We start from the raw sequence: 20,700 nt of genomic DNA, 5'->3' as shown, positions 1-20,700 counted from the left end.
GAGGCTGGAGTACAGTGGTGCCATCTTGACTCACTGCAACCTGTGCCTCCCAGATTTGAGTGATTCTCCTGTCTCAGCCTCCCAAGTAGCTGGGACTACAGGCATGTGCCAGCATGCCCGGCTAATTTTTGTACTTTTTGTAGAGATGGGTTTTCACCATGTTGGCCAGGCTGGTGTTGAACTTCTGACCTCAAGTGATTGGCCTTCCTCGGCCTCCCAGAGTGCTGGGATTACAGGTGTGAGCCACTGTGCTCAGCCTTGAGTGAGTTTCTTAATCCTGAGTTCTAATTTCATTGCAGTGTGGTCTGAGAGACTGTTTATAATGATTTCCATTCTTTTGCATTTGCTGAGGAGTGTTTTACTTCCAATTATGTGGTCAGTTTTAGAATAAGTGCTATGTGGTGCTGAGAAGAATGTATATTCTGTTGCTTTGGGGTGGAGAGTTCTGTAGATGTCTATTAGGTCTGTTTGGTCCAGAGCTGAGTTCAAGTCATGCATATCCTTGTTGATTTTCTGTCTCATTGATCTGTCTAATATTAACAGTGAAGTTTTAAAGTCTCCCACTATTATTGTGTGGGAGTCTAAGTCTCTTTGTAGGTCTCTTAAAACTTGCTTTATGAATCTGAGTGCTCTTGTATTGGGTGCATCTATTTAGGATAGTTAGCTCTTCTTGTTGCATTGATCCCTTTACCATTATGTAATGCCCTTCTTGTCTTTTTTGATCTTTGTTGGTTTAAAGTCTGTTTTATCAGAGACTAGGATTGCAACCTCTGCTTTTTTGTTTGTTTGTTTACTTTCCATTTGCTTGGTAAATATTCCTCCATCCCTTTATTTTGAGCCTATGTGTGTCTTTGCACGGGAGATGGGTCTCCTGAATACAGCACACCGATGGGTCTTGACTCTTTGTTCGATGTGCCAGTCTGTGTCCTTTAATTGGGACATTTAGCTCATTTACATTTAAGGTTAATATTGTTATGTGTGAATTTGATCCTGTCATTATGATGCCAACTGGTTATTTTACCCATTAGTTGATGCAGTTTCTTCATAGTGTTGATGGTATTTACATTTTGGTATGTTTTTGCAGTGGCTGGAACCGGTTTTTCCTTTCCATAATTAGTGCTTCCTTCAGAAGCTCTTGTAAGGCGGGCCTGGTGGTGACAACATCCCTCATCATTGCTTGTCTGTAAAGGATTTTATTTATCCTTAACTTATAAAGGTTAGTTTAGCTGGATATGAAATTCTGGGTTGAAAATTCTTTTCTTTAAGCATGTTGAATACTGGTCCCCCACTCTCTTCTGGCTTGTAGGGTTTCTGCAGAGAGATCCACTGTTAATGTGATGGACTTCCCTTTGTGGGTAACCTGACCTTTCTCTCTGACTGCCCTTAAGATTTTTTCCTTCATTTCAACCTTGGTGAATCTGACAATTATGTGCCTTAGGGTTGTTCTTCATGAGGAGTATCTTTGTGGTGTTCTCTGTATTTCCTGAATTTGAATGTTGGCCTGTCTTGCTAGATTGGGGAATTTCTCCTGGATAATATCTTGAAGTGTGTTTTCCAACTTGGTTCTGTTCTCCCTGTCACTTTCAGGTACACCAAACAAATGTTGGTTTGGTCTTTTCACATTGTCCCATATTTCTTGGAGTCTTTGTTCCTTTTCATTCTTTTACTCTAACCTTGTCTTCACACTTTATTTCATTAAGTTGATCTTCAGTCTCTGATATCCTTTCTTCCTCTTGATTGATTTGGCTATTGATATTTGTGTGTGTTTCATGAAGTTCTCATGCTGTGTTTTTCAGCTCTGTCAGGTCATTTATGCTCTCTAAACTGGTTATTCTATTTACCAGTTCCTGTAACCTTTTATCAAGGTTCTTGGCTCCTTTGCATTGGGTTAGAACATGCTTTTTTAGCTTGGAGGAGTTTGTTATTACTCACCATCTGAAGCCTACTCTGTCAATTCATCAAACTCGTTCTCCATCCAGTTTTGTTTCCTTGCTGGTGAGGAGTTGTGATCATTTGGAGGAGAAGAAGCATTCTGGTTTTTTGAATTTTCAGCCTTTTTGCACTGGTTTTTCCTCATCTTCATGAATTTATCTACTTTTGGTCTTTGATGTTGGAGACCTTCAGCTGGGGTTTTTGCATGGATGTCCTTTTGGTTGATGTTGATGCTATTGCTTTCTGTTTGCTAGTTTTACTTCTAATAGTCAGGTACCTCTTCTGTAGGTCTGCTGGAGTTTGCCAGGGGTGTACTCCAGACCCTGTTTACTTGGGTATCACCAGCGGAGGCTGCAGAACAGCAAATATTGCTGCCTGCTCCATCCTCCGGAAGCTTCATCCCAGAGGGGCACCTGCCAGATACCAGCTGGAGTTTTCCTATATGAGGTTTCTGTCAGCTCCTGGAAAGTGTCTCCCAGACAGGAGGCACAGGGTTCAGGAACCCACTTGAGGAGGCATTCTGTCCCTTAGCAGAGCTGAGCACTGTGCTGGGAGATCCTCTGCTCTCTTCAGAGCTGTCAGGCAGGAACATTTAAGTCTGCTGAAGCTGCACCCACAGGTGTTCCTTCCCCCAGGTGCTTTGTTCCAGGGAGCTGGGAGTTTTATCTATAAGCCCCTGACTGGTGCTGCTGCCTTTCTTTCAGAGATGCCTTGCCCAGAGAGGAGGAATCTAGAGAGGCGGTCTGGCTATAGCAGCTTTGCCGTGCTGCAGTGGGCTCTGCTCAGTTTGAACTTCCCAGTGGCTTTGTTTACACTGTGCGGGGAAAACCACCTGCTGAAGCCTCAGTAATGATGGACTCCTCTCCCCCTCCCCCAACAAGCTCAAGCATCCCAGGTTGACTTCAGACTGCTGTTTTGGCAGCGAGAATTTCAAGCCAGTGAGTTTTAGCTTTTAGCTTGTTCAAGCCAGTGAATTTTAGCTTGTTAGCTCCATGGGGGTGGAATCCACTGAGCAAGACTACTCGGCTCCCTGGCTTCAGCCCCTTTTCCAGGGGAGTGAACAGTTCTGTCTCATTGGAGTTTCAGGTGCAACCAGGGTACAAAAAAAAAAAAAAAACAACAAAAAACAAAAAAACTCCTTCAGCTAGCTAGGTTCCCAAACACCCACCCAGTTTTGTGCTTGAAACCCAGGGCCCTGGTTGTGTAGGCACCCAACAGAATCTCCTGGTCTGCAGGTTGCAGAAACCGTAAGAAAAGTGTAGTATCTGGGCTGCATAGCACCATCCCTCATGGTACAGTCCCTCACAGCTTCCCTTGGCTACGAGAGTGAGTTCCCTGGTCCCTTGTGCTTCCTGGGTGAGGCAACACCCCACCCTGCTTCTGCTCGCCCTCTGTGGGCTGCACCCACTGTCTAAGCAGTCCCAGTGAGATGAACTGGGTATCTCAATTGGAAATGCAGAAATCACCCACCTTCTGCATTGGTCTCGCTAGCAGCTGCAGACCAGAGCTATTCTAGTTGGTCGTCTTGCCAGCCCCCTGCCCCCATTTTTTCTTTGTCTTTATTGGATTGGATTAATTTGAAAGCCTTGTCTTTGAGCTCTAAAGTTCTTTCCTTTACTTGTTCAGTTCTGTTGTTGAAACTTTCCAGTGTATTTTGCATTTCTGTGTGTCTTTCATTTCCAGAAGCTGTGATTTTTTTTTTATGATATCTATTTCTTTGGAGATTTTTTTTTCACTCCTATCCTATATTATTTTTTAAGTTTCTTTAAGTTTGTTTTCACCTTTCTCTGGTGCCTCCTTGAGTAGCTTATCGATCTTCTGAATTCTTTTTCTGGCAATTCAGAGATTTCTTCTTGGTTTTGATCCATTGCTGGTGAGCTAGTGTGATCTTTTGGTGGTGTTATAGAACCTTGTTTTGGCATATTACCAGAATTGTTGTTGTTGTTGTTGTGTTTTTTTTTTTTTTTTTGGATGGACTATGTCAGAGGAAAGATCTGGGACTCAAGGGCTGCTGTTCAGATTCTTTTGTCCCATGGGATGATCCCTTGATGTGGTGCTCTCCCGCTTCCCCTAGGAATGGGGCTTCCTGAGAGCATGACTACAGTGATTGTTATTGCTCTTTTGGGCCTAGCTACCCAGCAGAGCTATCAGGATCCAGGCTGGTAGTGGGGAGTGTCTGCAAAGAGTACTACGATGTGATTCGTCTTCAGGTCTCTCAGCCGTGGCTACCAGCACCTTCTCTGGTGGAGGTAGCAGGGCAGTGAAGTAGATTCTGTGAGAGTCCCTGCTTGTAGTTTTGTTTAGTGTGCTGGTTTTCTCAAATGCTGGTTATGCTGGCAGTGAAGTTGTGACGTGAACAGATTCAGGACCTCTGGTTAGCCAGGGTGTTACAGGTGGTGGAATTAGCTGTTGTTTTCCCCTTCCTTGGAGTAGAGTTGATCTGTTAAGAGTTGCTGTAATGCTTTGAGTTGGTTGGCCTCCAGCCACGTGGTGTTGCCTTCAAGAGAGCATCATCTATGGTAGTGTGGAGGGATACAAGCTTGGCCTAAGATCACCTGGATAAGTATTCGGATTTCTTAGGTAATGGGCAGAGCCGTAGAGCTCCCATGAGTTTATTTCTTTTGTCTTCAGTTTCTAGGTCAGGTAGAGAAAGACCATCAGGTGGGGACAGGGTTAGGCGTTTCTGAGCTCAGAATTTACTTGGTCGGGGCTTGCTGCCACCATTGTGAGGGTTGGGGTAGTGGTTCTCAGGCCAATGGAATTAAGTTCCAAGGGGGATTATGGCTGCCTGTGATGCTTTGTACAGGTCGCCAGGGAAGTAGGGGGAAAGCTGGCATTGACAGGCCTCACCCAGCTCCCACACAGCCAGCAAGGCCAGTTTCACTCCCTCTGTACTCCCACAACAGCCAACAGAGCCAAATTTATATCCAGACCTCCAGTGTGTAGGGCTGAGATCTTGCTTTAGCAGCTTTCAGTACTTCCCCGTTCAGTATGATACTAGCTGTGAGTCTGTCATATATGGCTTTTATTATGTTGAGATACATTCCTTCTATACCCAGTTTTTTGAGGGTTTTTAATCATGAAGGGATGTTAAATTTTATCAAAAGCTTTTTCAGCATCCATTGAAATGATCATATGGTTTGATACGATATATCACACTGATTTATTTCTGTATGTCGAATCATTCTTGCATCCATGGGATAAATCACACAGCCGTGATGATGATCTTTTAATGTGTTGTTGAATTTGGTTTGCCCATATTTTTTTTGAGGATTTTTGCATCAATGCTCATCAGGGATATGGGCCTTTAGTTTTCTTTTTTTAATGTGTCTTTGTGTCTGGGTTTGGTTTAAGGGTACTACTGGCCTCATAGAATGAATTTGGAAGTATCCCCCTCTCCTCTGTTTTTCAGAATACTTTGAGCAGGGGTGGTATTAATTCTTCTTTAAATATTAGGTAAAATTTTGCAGTAAAGTCATTGGGTCCTAGGTTTTTCTTCGTTGGGAGACTTTTTATTATAGCTTCGGTCTTGCTAGTTGTTATTGATTTATTCAAGTTTTGGATTTCTTCATGGTTCAATTTTTGTAGATTGTATGTGTCTAGGAATTAATTTATTTTTAGGTTTTAAAATTTATTGGCATATATTTACCTCATAGTAATCTCTAGCGATCCTTTGAATTTCTGTGGTATTGATTGTAATGTCTCCTTTTCCAACTCTCATTTTATTTATTTGAGGCTTCTCTCTTTTTTTTCTTAGTTTGTCTGGCTAACGGTTTGTCCTTCTGTATATCTTTTCAAAAAATAAACTTTTTGTTTCATTGATCTTTTGCATCATTTTCTTCAATTTCATTTATTTCTGCTCTGATCTTTATTGTTTCTTTTCTTCTACTAACTTTGGGTTTGGTTTGCTCATGCTTTTCTAGTTCTTTAAGATGTATCATTAGGTTATTTGAAGTTTTTCTTCTTTTTTGATGTAGATGGTTATAGCTGTATACATCCCTCTTAGTACTGCCTTTGCTGTATCCCATAGATTTTGTTGTGTTTTATTCCAATTATTTGTTTCAATAAATTTTTTGGTTGCCATTTTAATCTCCTCATTGACCCACTGGTCGTTCTGGAGCATATTGTTTAAATTCCATGTGATTTTATAGTTTCCCAAATTCCTTTTGTTATTGATTTCTGGTTTATTTCGTTATTGTCAGACAAGATACTTGATGTGATTTCCATTTTTGAATGTTTAAAACTTGTTTTGTGGCTAGCATATGGTCTGTCCTTAAGATTGATTCATGTGCTTAGGAGAAGAATGTTTATTTTGCAACTATTGGATGAAATATTTATAAATATCTATTAGATCCTTTTGGTCCATAGTGCAGATTAAGTCTAGTGTTTTCTAGTTTTCTTGTTATGTGTTTTCCTCAGGCTTCAGATCTTTTTACCAGCTCAGTGTAGAGCCCTGGGGCCTGTGTGACTGTCTGATAGGATAAGCTGTGGTTATTTATTTTGGTCATTTTACCAGTCTTTTCAAGCTCTGTTACGTCACTTGCACAGCTTTGTGAGTGCAAAGATATAAATATCATGATTCGGAATATTCCACTTACAGGGTGATGAGAGGAGCCCAGAGAAAAAGATAAAATTTACCTGGTGCTCTTAGTGAGTCTCTTTTTGTGCTTTGTATTCTTAGAGGGAAATCTTCTGTTCAAGAAGTTTATCTTTTGACTTTATTTCTAGTATGTTCTGTTTATTGGCAAGGATAACTAATTCTTTATTGTTATGGTTGTGCTTCCTGTCTCCAATCAAGAGAGACCAAAATATAAACTTAAGTGGTTTTTCCTACTGATCACTCGTTATGCATTTTCTAGGCATCTTTTTCCTGGATTGCCTATTTATGTCCTCAAATCTCTTCTTACAAAATTCAGGTATATTAGTGACCTTTACTTTCATTATTATATGTTTTCATTTTCTTTCACCAATACTCTACAAGTAGTAATAGAGTGAGGAGCCACAGTGAGTGGGGTCAAATGAGCACAATTGTATATTGTGGCTCTTACTAAGCCTCACTAGTATTAGAGATTATAGCATGAGATTGTATGATTTTGTTTTTGAATATATTTTTGCCAGTTTTTAACTACTTTTGTTTCTTTTCCTCTCTTCCTCTCTTGCTTTTTTTTGTTGTTGTTGTTAGTTTAGGAGAAGGAAGATTTTGTAATCTGACTTTACCGTCTTTACCAAGAAGTTTGATTTATTGCATTTCAATTATATATACTTTAAATTTCTTATATAATTTTTCTGTTTGATCAATCATGAGCTAAAAGGAGTTAAGGGTTCTATTACTACTATCTTTCTCTTCCTTTTGAATTCTCCACTAATTTTGCCTTGTATATTTTGATGAATACTATTTGTTGTATAAAAGTTTATACTAATTCATTTTTTTTTTGGAAATAGTATACTTTATTTTTGTCTTTTTGCCCCCAAATCAGCTTTATCTGGTATTCATATTGTGACCCTCACTTTCTTATTGTATTTGTCTCCTGTGTTTTTGTCTATTTTTTATTAACCTTGATTGAATCTGTAACCCGAGAGTCTTTTTTTGACTAATAGGTTAGTTTTCCTGATTGTATTTGTTGATGTGATATGTATCAGTTTTGAATTATTCTTATGTTTCTGTAATAAACTCTATTTGGTCATGATGTATTTTTAAAATACGATGTTAGATTATGCTGGCCAATATTTTATTTAGCATTTTTATGTTGATATGCATAAGTTGAATGGTTTGTGCTTTAACTTCATTATTGTGATAAAAAACATATAACATTAAGTGCACCATCTTAACACTTTTTAAATGTACCATTCAGCAGTGTTAAGTATATTCACCTTGTGCAACAGATCTCTGGTAGTTTTCCATCTTGTAAAACTAAAAGTCTATACCCATTCAACACGAGTTCCCTTTTCCTCTTCCTCCCAGTCCTTGGCATTTGTACATTCTGTTTCTGATTTTGAGTACTTTATATGAGTGTAATCATATGGTATTTGTGTTTACGTGACTGGCTTATTTCACTTAGCATAATGTCTTCAAGGTTTATCTATGTTATAGTATGTAACAGGATGCCCTTTTTAAAGACTGCATAATATTCTATTATATGTATATACCATATTTTCCTTATTATTTTTCTCTTGATGGACATTTGGGTTGCTTCTACCTCTTGGTATTGTGAATAATCCTGTAATGAAAGTGAGTGTGCAACTATCTCTTTAAGATCTTGCTATGAATTCTTTGGGATATATTTCCAGAAGTGGGATTCTTGGATCATACGGCAACTGTATCATTAATTTTTTGAGAACCTCTATATTGGCCGTAGTGACTGTACCATTTGACATTCCCACACAATAGTGCATAAGGATTCTAATTTCTCCACATCAGCATTTGTTATGTCCTGTTCATTTGATAGTGGCCATCCTAGTGTGTGTAGGCATTATCTCATGTGGCTATGATTTGCATTTCTTGTATGACTAGCAATGGTGACTATTTTTAATGTGCCTATTGGACATTGTATATCTTCTTTGGTGGTTTAATTATTCAAGTCTTTTGCCCATTTTTGAATTGGGTTAATAATAATTTTAATCCAATTTTTTGTTGTTGAGTTGTAGGAATTGCTTATAGATTCTAGATATTAACTCTTCATTGATTATATATTTTAATAAAGTTTTTATCATCTTATTTTTCATTACATAGTAATAATTATTTTCTTTCTTATTCTCTAAAGTGTGTGTGTGTGTGTCTTACATTGGTTGATTTGGAAGGTGTATGTAGCCTTTTAAATTAGTTTATTGATTACCTTTATATTTTAAAATAATGTATCTAATACTGTCTCCTGTTTCATATTCCCCTGCGTATACAATTTTAGTATTTATTATTCTACATTGTCAAGATTGTTAAAAATGTATATTCTGTTATTTAACTATGATTCCTGTATCTCTTTAACTTGAGCTTTATATTTACATAGATTCAGCTCATCTTTTATATGCAACTTTTTTCCAAGTTCTCAGTTAATATGACAATCCCCACTTTACCTATAAACCCATTGGTATAGGAAACTGTTACTAGATGACTGTCTTAACTTCTAATTAAAATAGATTGGCTTTTGGGGATTATGATAAATCATTTTTCCTGTATACTTCATTAATTTAATGGGGCCTTAATCTCTGCCTAGCAATGTGAAATTTGTTTACTATCTTGATATGGAGAGAGAGATTCAAAGTGTTCTAGTTGGTCCTTTCAACCTTAAAATCTCTTACTCTGTGGTCAGAACAAACATGGGGATTATTCCTTTTATTGAGTTTATTCAAACTATATACTTAGAATCTAAAAAAATGAGCACAAGATAGGTTTATGGTTCCATGGGCTCACCATGAGGTAGACTCTGATGAAATTCTAATTATAGCTTGACACTGATATGCTTGCACTCTGACTAGTGAAAAAAATAGTGGCATTATAGATTCCCAAGAATTAAGTTAGTTGATGTGCAATTACCCATGTCTTAATATTTTAATCCTTGGTGCATAATATAGTAGGAAGGATGTAGTATGTATTTGTTATATTATTTCAGAACTTTTCCACTAGAGTACCAGGCTTCCTTTTTATTCAAATGGCTATAGGCTGATAAATTTATTTAGATCCAAAATTTGGTCACAAGGCTGTCATTATCTACTCTGGTTGCTCAAGTCAACCCTGTGTTTGCCAGGCCATGTTACAGGCATATTTTACTTATTCAGATTAAATAGGAACCTTAGAGGTATGGCCATCTCTTTGGTCTAAGGGAACTGATGATTATTTAGCTACCACTAAAGATGCACATTCTTCTATGAGCTATTTCACACCTTGGAAACATATATTTTATTAGAACAGACTTTACCAAGATCTTCAGACCAGGAAAAGTCAGAATTGCAGAGACAGTGCAGTTGTGGGCAATGGTTTATCTCTCTGTCCTCTAGAAGCCAAGATACATATTCTGAGAGTCATTACGGTATTGCTGGTTTAGGAAATGTACTTTGTTTTAAAAGACAAGCATGCCAGCCCCTTAGAGTACACTCCAATTGTCACTATAACTGAAGATCAACCATTGGTAGATGATAGGATACATAATAAGAACAGTAGTAAATACTGTTACATCAGTTTGCAGCCAGCTTCTTTCATAGTGAAGTGAGTTCTGTGGTTAGGAGCAATGCTGTGGGAGAGATAACATGGTGTATGCAAGGTATTCAGTGAGGATAGATACTGGCATAGACATCATGGGCAAGTTTTACTGCCTAAAGTTCTGCACACTTGGAGATTTTTACTTTCTAAGACATCTAGTACTCCCTGGAGTTGTAAAAATTTTGTTCTTCAGATGGTTGTCATATTACAGGCACCCTACGTATTCATTTATGTAGGCCAGGCTTTTCTTTTATCTTACTGAGTAAATTCTATCTAGTGATATTAGCACATCACTCTTTCCACTCTGACAACAGCTCTCCTTTCCGTTTTTATCTTGACTATACATATACCCTATTCTTCAGCAAAAGTTATGTATTATTTCCTAAGTATTGTGCTCTTTTCTGTATTTATTCATGTGATGATTTTTGCTTCTCAGTTTTTCCTTTTACCCCTCGTCTCTACTTATCCCCTGTTGAAAACTTGTTCATTATTGAAAGTCTAACTGAACTGCACCTTTTCTCAACATGCATGGAAAAATCTAATTCTACCTGTAAAGGCTGACAATATTTTAAATCTTTTTGCAACTTTTCACAGCTTAGTTACTTCTGCATATCTCTTATTCTGTAATTTGTTCCATTAACTTTATTTTACAAATAAGAAAGCTGACATTCAGAGTTTTAAGAGACTTATGCAAAAGTCTACAGATACACACTAGAGACTGATTAGAATAAAGGAAAAGATAGTCAAAACCAAATAATACCTCTGTAGAAAGGAACTAACTTTTCTTTTTTTCTTTTTATTACTTTATAAGATTGAGAGGTTAGTCATCTTTCTTTGTTAATACTCATTAGAAAAGATTTTGATAATATTCATTTGTGATCATAGTGATGATTATGTTATTTGTACTTGATATTCATTTTTAATAGGAAAAACTCAAAGGAGAGGCAAAAGAAAACACAGCTACTCTTAAAGAAAAAAAAGACAAGGTAAGAGCATATAATTCTCATAGTTTTAAAATACAAATTTATTTTCTAACATCTACTTAGAAATGATTTTTTGTTTATAAGAGGGAAAATAGCAATAGCATTTTAAATATTTCATACAATTTCATTTCCTAAATTATTTCTTGCTATTTATTAATTCAAAAACATTTTAGCTAAAAATTTCAAAATTTTTGTCATTTGGAGATTTAGAGAAGGTTTCCTAATGCAGAAACAAAAAAGAAGAAAAAAAAGATTTCAGTTTTTCTCTACAATTCTTATTATAGTTTTAATTTAATTAGGTACTTCTGTGTTTCTTAAAATTTTTTTAATGTTAGAGGCAAAATATTTTCATAAACAATTCTAAAACTTATTTAGATTATGTCTAATTTTGGGTTTTGAGGGGGCATAATAAATGACATCCTGTTTTCCTCACTTACGTTCCGAACCAACTGCGAAAGACAAGGGAGAATAAAAATAATATTTTTATTATTGAAGACTTTATTAAAAAGTATCAATATTTTAAATACTGGAGAATGCAGTTTATATTTGAAGACAAGAGGATCTCTTAATCTTGAAATCCCAAATTAGAAAAATTTATCTACTGTCACAAGTAGAGCTTAAATAGCATAGGTCTACCCACTCGATCGTCTGGTCTTGTAAAACTTAGGTTATAAAGGAGTAGAGCAGAATTTATGTGTAATTCTTTTAGTTCTCAAGAGGAGGAATAAGGAAGAGATTGAGTTGTGTGTGACCAACTTCTCCCTTTCTTTAAATTCACCAATCACATTAAGTAATTTTTTCTCCCCTAAGGAATCAGGAAGAGGTTTGGAATGTTACCCTGGTGGTACTCCCTGCATATGGAAGGAAACATCAGTCATAAAAAAGAAGAATACCCCTCAGCTTCTAACCTATCTGATACTATAGGATTGTTGCAGAATAATTTTGATTTAGCAAATTTTTGGTTAAAATGATTAAGAATTCTCTTTACACATAGTGATATAGTCTTCTAAGTTCCCATAGAGGTTGCTATGACTATAGTTAAACTGGAAGGAAATGACACTCAGAGTAGTTTGAGAACAGTTCATTACATTTTATTACATTTAGGTTAAAAGAGAATAAAGAAAAGATGTATTGAACCTGTGAGTGAATATTGAGTGCTTTGTGTGTTTCCGACACTGTGCTAGACACTTGGAAACATTATATTTGGAGAAATTATAATCATAATAAAATTAGCCAGAATGGTTAGATATAGACTTACGGAAGTATCTAATGAATATAAGCAAATTGGTTAATCTCCAATATTGTTTTCTAAATTTAGAATGTGTTCCTATTATTAAAGTTTGTATCACATTCTTATAGAGATGTTTTGATTCATGTATAATTCTATATGTTTCCATTATCAAGTGGATTAGTAATTGCCATATATTTTATCTGAGAGTCTAGATATATATGTTGGAAAATGAACCATATGTATGTTGCAAAATGAAAAAAATGATAAATGAAGAAATTTAACTAGGCTTTTTTTTTTTTTTTTTTTTTTTAACTATACTTTATTCCAACACTACTGAAACATAAGTCTTGTTAAATTTACCAAACGTTTCTGAGTTTGGGCAAGTTACTTAACTTTTTTTTTTTTTTTTTTTTTTTTACTATACTTTATTCCAACACTACTGAAACATAAGTCTTGTTAAATTTACCAAACGTTTCTGAGTTTGGGCAAGTTACTTAACTTCTTCGTGTTTCAATTTTCTCATCTGTAAAGGGATAATAATAATACCTATTTCCTAAAGTTGTTATGAGGATTAAATGAGATGGTATTTGTAAAACATTTAAAATAGTGCTTGGCACATAGCACATGCCTTATAAACGTTTGTTTGAAAAATACAAGAGAAATTTGTGAATTTTCTGTCTACATGCATAACTATAAATGTTACATCCTTCCAAAAAAGAATGTAACTTGTAAGGAAGTACATGTTTCCATCATGTGTTCTGGAAAGGGATAGCTCAATATTTTCACATGCAGGAGAATTTTGTTTAGACTACCAGGGAAATGTCAAATTCCAGATATGGCCACAAGGTGGTGCAGTGACCTTAAATTGTCATTCTATTTGTAGGGAGGAACAATTTGTCCATGAAGCAGTTACATTTTGGAGGTTCCAAAGTTTACCCCTGATGAATCCAGACAGCAGCAAAAAAAAAAGTGCTTTCATCAAAATTTTGTCATCAACTATGATGTATAAATATGTAGGGAAAAGAATACAGAAATGCAACTCTGAAAAAATTCATACTTGCTGGAGAAAGGATTATGAAATGACAGATCACTAGTACTGGGCAGGAAAGATATAAGCCATCTCATTTAGCCCCTTGATTTATAGATGGATAAATTTAAGCTTGGAGATACTTGAAGATTTACTTAAATAATCTGGAAACATAGGAAAGATCTAGGAGAAAAGACCATGTTATGTACTTGGCTCCTAGTTCAATGATTTTTGTATAGTACATATAGTTGCCTCTTTATCATATACCCTAATTTAAACGCACTGAAAGTTCAGCCACCATGCTTTCAAATTTTGTCCTTGTAGTCCCTGTGTGTGTGTGTGCGCTCTATTGTTTCTTTCATATGAGTAATTGCCATGATTGTATTCGTGGAGATGGTGGTGACCAAAGAAAGTGGTGAAATAGAAAGTGATGAGCATGAGTTTCATTTTCATGTAGAATCCCACTAAAGCAACTATTACTAGCTTTTACTAGAAAGCTAGGTCAGGTGCTAAAAGAAGCTGTATACAAAGGTAGAGTGAAAGAGAACTGAGAAAATAGAGTTGAAAAAAGTGTCAAGTATTTAGAGTAAACTTGCAATTTATTTATTTAGAATTGAAGCAAATAGCCATTTTCTCAGTTTTTTCCCTGAAAATTTGTCTCATTTTTTACTTTCATAATTATTATTCTTGCTTTTGGAGGCAAAGTAGGCTGGTGGATAGGAAAAGACTGATATTTTTATAGGTGAAAAAGAAGTATCAATGTATGAAAGAGAATGAATGAAAATTAGAATAGATTTCCTTTTGACTTTTAGGCTATTGTAATGAACCATAGATTAGGGCTTTTTGCCACTAGGAGTACAGATTTTTTATTTTTCAAAGCGAATCCTCAACTTTTGGTCAGAGAGTTGAGATATCTTATTTGTTTTCATTTTTAAAAATTTAACTTTATTTTAAGTTCAGGGGTACATGTACAGATTTATTATATAGGTAAACATCTGTCATGGGGGTTTGTTGTACAGATTATTTTATCACCCGGGTATTAAGACTATACCCCTTAGTTATTTTTCCTGATCCTCTTCCTCCTCCCATCCTGCATGCTGCGATAGGCCCCAGTGTGTGTTGTTGTCTCCCTCTATGTGTCCATGTGTTCTCATGATTTAGCTCCCACTTATAAATGAGCCCATGTGGTATTTGGCTTTCTGTTCCTTCATTAGTTTGCTGAGAATAATGACCTCTAAGATATCTTATTTGTTTTCATAGAGGCTCTGTGAAGACAGGCAGGGGCAGATAACATTTGCATCTTAAAGTGGCAAGCGACAAAGAAGATAACTGTAATTTATTCAAACTTATCTAGTCAATGATAAATTTGGGGATAAATTTGCATATTTCATTGTTAATTCTACTAGTTGCTGCACTTTAATTAAAGAAATAAATAATTAAAATGACATTCAGTGATGGTTTTATTCACTCTTGTTGTTCAATGCAGAAAATACAGACATCTTTAATGGAAACACCTGAAATTTACTGGAAATTTGATTCTAAAGCAGTTCCTTCACAAACTATATCTCGAAATTTCACATCAGTTGATCATGACAAATCGAAAGATAAAAGAGACTATCTGTGGACATCTGCCAAAAATACTTTATCTACACCATTACCAAAGGTTTGTGTCTAAACTTTCCAAGTTAGTAGTAATTTTTTAATAAATAAAGTTCTGTTATCACCATATACCTGGCGTGACGCACACATATATAACTAGTTTCTTGAAAGTTTCAATTTTTTTGTGGTATCAGCATGAAATGTAAAGACAAGATCTTGCTGTGTTGCCTAGGATGGTCTTGAACTCCTGGCCTTAACTGATCCTCCTGTCTTGGTCTTCCAAAGTATTGGGATTACAGGTGTGAGTTACTGTGCCTGGCCTTCAATATGAAATTGTTTCTTTTTTTTCTATCACTGTCCACAACTTAATGTCATCTTGGGCAAATTTCATAACTTACTAGTTATTTATCAGTGTTTAAGGCCCTGACACAGGAAATCTGATTCTGACTTGACATTTTATAGCATCACCACAGTTACTAGTTCCATTTGCTGTTTACCCCACATCATCTTGCATCTGTAGTCCTTAGCAGTCATCTTGGAGCAGATGCCTCTAGCAAAGTGGCCCAATTCTGGATGTCTTCCATACATCCACTTAATCCATGGGGAATTCATACAACTTTGCCATGCTAAATGGCAGTGCAGATGCTCTACCTTTGATCTCTCTTTCCTCTCTCTCGTTTCCTTTTCCTCTCCTCAGCTAGATACAAAGACAGACAAATTTGCTGCCTAGGTTTGTATCTAACTAGGGAATGGGATGCCAGTCTTTCTTTCTTGGAAGCACTCCTAGTATTCTTTATAAAGATGCTCTTGGAGTTCCTGCCTCACTTGTCTTGGGAGTTGAAAGGAAAAGGATCTCAATTGTCTCCATCCCACTAAGCTTAAATGTCATGCCTTTTCCTTCTCAGTTTCTCAGGTGTGTTTGATGCTGTCTGCAAGTCTCTGAGACTTTGTTTTTCTTCATTTTTTTTTCTATTCCATATCAGTTGAATTATATTCAGGCTCATGGATTTTTCTTCTGCTTGCCCAAATCTGCTATTAAGCCCTTCTAGTAAATTTTTCATTTCAGCTATTGCATTTTTTAATTCCAGAATTTCTATCTGGTTCTTTTTATAATTTGTTTCTCTTTATTGATATTCCATTTAGTGAGATGTTGTTTTCATGCTTTTCTTCATTTCTTTAGACATAATTTTCTTTAACTCTTCGAATATATTTAAAATAGCTGACTTTAAAGCTTTGTCTAGTAAGTCCAATGTCAAGGCTTCCTCAGGGACAGTTTCTATTGTCTGTTCTTTTCCTTTTCTATTTGGGCCATACTTTCTTCTTTCTTTGCATGTCTCATAATTTTTGTTTAAAATTGGACATTTAAAATATAACAACTCTGGAAATCAGATTCTCTCCTATTCCCATTATTTGTTGTTGCTTCTTGTTGTACTTGTTGCTTGTTTTGTAACTTTTCTAGACTAATTCTGTAAAGTTTGTATTTTTTGTTGTGAGTGCCACTAAAGGCTCTCCTTGATTAGCTTAGTTTTTAGCTAATGTTTGGACAGAAATTTCTTTAAATGCCTAGAATCAATAAATTTCCCAATGTTTGTCAAAGGTCTCTATTATATGTGTGTAAGGGCATGCCTTCAACACTCAGCCAGGTAGTTGATAACTCTGCCTTAGCTTTCCATTCTTGCTTGTACAGAATCTCAAGATTAGCCAGTGGTGAAAACTTAGGGCCTTTTCAGGACTTTCTTGAGCCTGTAGATAGCCCTACACTCTATATTTCCAGGAATATGTCAGAGCTTTTCAAAGTCCCCATGGGTTTTTCATTTCCTAGATTTTCTTTTAAGGTTTTTGGTAAGTCTTTTGTTTGTCCCAACTATTCATCACTGCTTCATGTTGCTGCAAAGTTAAAATGCTTGTTGTTGTTTCTGGCGAATTCTACCCCCTACTCACATACACACACCAAGGAGAAGGCATTTTTTCACTACTGAGCACTCAGGTTGAATGTCATCAGCCATCAGCCTTTAAGTGGGATCTTGCAGAGACCCACCAGACAAATCAAATAATGACAATTCTTTGGGAATAAAGCTTTGAAAGAGCTTCAATTCTGTTCTGCTCTGTCTGGTGGCTGCCAGGCTGCACCAGGAATGTGGGCTGTTATTCTTTAAGGATAACATAGAGCTAGAACAGGGGATGGGACTGGGGAAGTTAAGACACCACAAAGTTTGGGGTTCCTAAAGAGGTTCAACCATTTTATTTATTTTTTTAAAAAATAAGCGCTCTCCAGGTGGCTGCAAGTCTTTGGTTAATTTCCAGAGTTCTGAAAAAAAACTGATTCTGACAAGTTTTTACCAGTATTTTTATGTTTTTTATGGAGGAGTGAATTTTTAGAGCTCATTACTCTGCCGTTTTTGCTGATGTCTCTGACCTTAACTTTTTTTGTTTGTTTGTTTTGTTTTTGTCTTTTTTGTCAGGCTTTTGCTCTGTTGCCTGGGCTGGGCTACAGTGACATAATCATGGCCCACTGCTACCTTGAACTACTGGCTCAAGCAATTCTCCTGCTTCAGCCTCCTGAGTAGCTGAGACTATAGAGATGGGCCACCATACCTGGCTGTGTTTTTTTAATTACAAAATATTTTAGAGTTGGGGCCTTGCTATGTTGCTCAGATTAGTCTTGAACTGGCCTCAAGCAATCTTCCTGCCTTGGTCTTTCAAAGTGTTGGAATTACAGGCATGGGCCACTGTGCTTGGCTTTTGACCTTACTTTTAAAAGATACTTTTACAAATTATAAAAATTAGAATGTGAAACATTGACTAATGTGAATTACTTTGCCAATATAAAAATAAGCAAGCATATTTTCTTACAAAGTAATAAGGAGTTTTGTGGAGTGAGAAAAGCTCACTCAGTTATTTTTTGAGATCATGATTAGAAATATTAAGGCCCCTAAGATTGTTGACTGCTGAATCTGGAGTGTGTCTGTCTCTCTGTTTCACTCTTTCTCTTTCTTGTTTTCTTCAGCAAGTTAAAGGAAGGGCAAAGAAAATCTACCATTGTAAAATTTTTGAAGAAAGACAACTTACGGTATCAAAAACATCTGATTTAATTCTTACTCAAAATTTTTGCCTCATATACTTACCAATAATAATGGAAGTTTCTGATTGCTAAGGACTCAAATTGCCTTAAAATTATTTGTGAAATCCTTTATTAATAAAGCATATTTTGATATGATAATATATTGTTTTTTATTTTTGGATAGGCATATACAGTGAAGACACCAACAAAACCAAAACTACAGCAAAGAGAAAACCTGAATATACCCATTGAAGAAAGTAATAAAAAGAGAAAAATGGCCTTTGAATTTGATATTAATTCAGATAGTTCAGAAACTACTGATCTTTTGGTAAAAATTTTACAAATAATATTTAGTATTTATTTATATTACTTATTTGTATACAATTTTCCTTGATATACATGTATAATATATTTACATAGTACCTACCATTGCAATACTGATATACAGTGGAGCTCTGCTAAAATGCAGATCCTTGTGCTTTTGCAGCATTTTGGAGAAATTAGGGTTCAAATAATTTCCCTGTAAATTTCAGAAAACCTGACACTTTGAAAATACTTGATATAGCACAATGGGCATATGATATGATTAATCATTGTCTTGTTTTCCAGCAGAATGTCATAAAAGAGTTCTTACTATATTTTTAAAAAGAGAGATGGAGTGAATATTTTACTGTAGCCAAATCTGTTATTTAGGCATCCCCTCTATTTTGCGTATTATACATGCTCATTTTACATCACTGGTTGATATTTATATCAAGGTATTTGTTGACGACTATAACATTTCCATCACTCTAAAGAAGTTAATGTATTAAGGACAACATGTTTAAGCAAACTACTTCCTCTAGCACTTTGTATCCCTAATTACTCCCATTCACATATACCACTATTTTCTGAAGGCATAATAATGGTTTATTGAGAATAATTAAGCTTAGATTCATTTAATTTTTTTAAAAAAGGTAAACCATACCAGAGTAAATGGAGCAATGCACCAAAAATTCTTAATGACAAAATCCCAGTTAAATTCATTTGTTCTGTTATTCTCATTTATAACTAGAAGATCCTTCAAGCTTTTCTGCTGCTTTAGGACCCTCTATTTTCTTTTTTTTTCTGGAATAATGAGTAATTGAAGTCTTAAAACCCTAATTATTGAAGTTAACTTACAGAGTCCCTACTTCAGAACCCCTTTGTTTTATAGATAATGATTAGCACCTTAACAGTTAAAACTGTGAACCAGGTACTATTGTAAACACTTTATACAATGAAGATTACTTTAATTATTTCTTATAACAATTCCAGCCTTTAGAAATACAATTGGCTTTCTGTATTCACAGGTTCTACATGTGTGTATTCAACCAACTACAGGCCAAAAATATTTGAAAAAAATAAAAAATAAAAATTCAATAGAAAATAATATAAATAAGAAAGGAATACAACATAACTATTTACATAGTGTTTACATTGTATGGGGTATTATAAGTAACCTAGAGATGATTAAAGTATATAGGAGGAAGTACATAGGTTACATGCAAATATTATATCATTTTATATAAACATCCACACATTTTGGTATGCATGGAGGGATCCTGGATCCAATCCCCCATGGATACTAAAAGATCACAGTATATACTGTTCTTTCCAGTTTACAGATGAGGAAACTGAGTCACCCAAGTATTTTTTTTAAGATCACATAGTAAGACATGGAGCCAAAATCTGAACACAGTCTGGCTTCATAGCCTATGTAAGGCATTGCACATAATAACTGCCAATTCAAACTGTAGTCCAGATATATAAAAATGTAATGAGAATTAGAAAGAAAATAAGCTTTAGAATTGAACATTCTAGGGTTGTAATCCCTGCTATTATTCTAGCAGTTTGAGTTTAGGCCAATTTCTTAGCTGATCTGAGATTCAGAATGATTCAACATGATTTCATTTCATTTCTAAAAGGAGCATCACAAACTTGCAACACAATAAACATATTACAGTATTATAGAATTGCACACAATTGTTCAAACTAGTCTAAAAACACATTTCACAATGAGTTTCGTGGTTATAATTATTATATGAACCTATTAGTCATTTTGTAATTTTCTCAGCTCATGTAGTTAAATTTTGAACATTCAAATTATAAAAATTAAGATTTAAAAATGGGTTGTTGAGCATGACCTCAGGAAGATGGTGGAGTAGGAAATGCCAGGAATCCATCTCTCTACATAGACGACAAATTATTGGCAGAAACTGTCTGAAGTAACTATTTTGTAAATATGCAGTGTTATTTGAATGTTTATAGCTTCCAGGGGAAAAGTTAGCTGGTAAATTGCCGTTAATTTACGTTGATTTCAGCCTAAAGTATGATAGCAGCTACCAGTCTCTCCAGCCTACAGTCCTGTGTCAGGAAACCATGCTCATGTTCCTTGAGTGACTTGCTGGTGCCAGAGGGGGAAATAGGACTTGGCCTTCAAACATCAGAGTTCAGTGTTTCAACCCCTACTGACTGAAGCAACTTCCAGGAATTTACATGAAGCATATCTTTTTTTTTTTTTCCTTTCTTCTTTTTCCATCTTTACCCTTTGGGAAGCCAGGCGTTTAAAGATTAGGATATTCAAAAGCAAAGCAAAAAGGAATAGCTGCTGCACATGTTCAAGGAAAGAGGCTTTAAAAAGACTGGAGAAGACCA

At 35.7% G+C, this 20,700-nt stretch overlaps 1 protein-coding gene across 4 annotated transcripts in view; it reads left to right on the top strand.

The window, feature by feature from the left end:
* SYCP1 (synaptonemal complex protein 1) overlaps positions 1–20,700 on the top strand; it is a 130,732-nt gene that overhangs the window by 101,566 nt on the left and 8,466 nt on the right. For 3 of the 4 annotated variants that reach the window (XM_011933099.1, XM_011933101.1, XM_011933100.1), the window contains 3 exons: positions 11,050–11,109; positions 14,851–15,027; positions 18,209–18,352. In XM_011933099.1, the coding sequence (XP_011788489.1) occupies positions 11,050–11,109; positions 14,851–15,027; positions 18,209–18,352 (381 nt within the window). Of the gene's footprint in view, positions 1–11,049; positions 11,110–14,850; positions 15,028–18,208; positions 18,353–19,663; positions 19,763–20,700 lie in introns of all 4 variants that reach the window. The other variant, XR_001000723.1, reaches the window with a different exon arrangement.

The sequence above is a fragment of the Colobus angolensis genome, unplaced genomic scaffold (assembly GCF_000951035.1).
Source record: "Colobus angolensis palliatus isolate OR3802 unplaced genomic scaffold, Cang.pa_1.0 Scaffold124, whole genome shotgun sequence".
In the NCBI taxonomy this organism is placed as follows: Eukaryota; Metazoa; Chordata; class Mammalia; order Primates; family Cercopithecidae; genus Colobus; species Colobus angolensis.
This window is presented reverse-complemented; position numbering and strand designations above follow the sequence as displayed.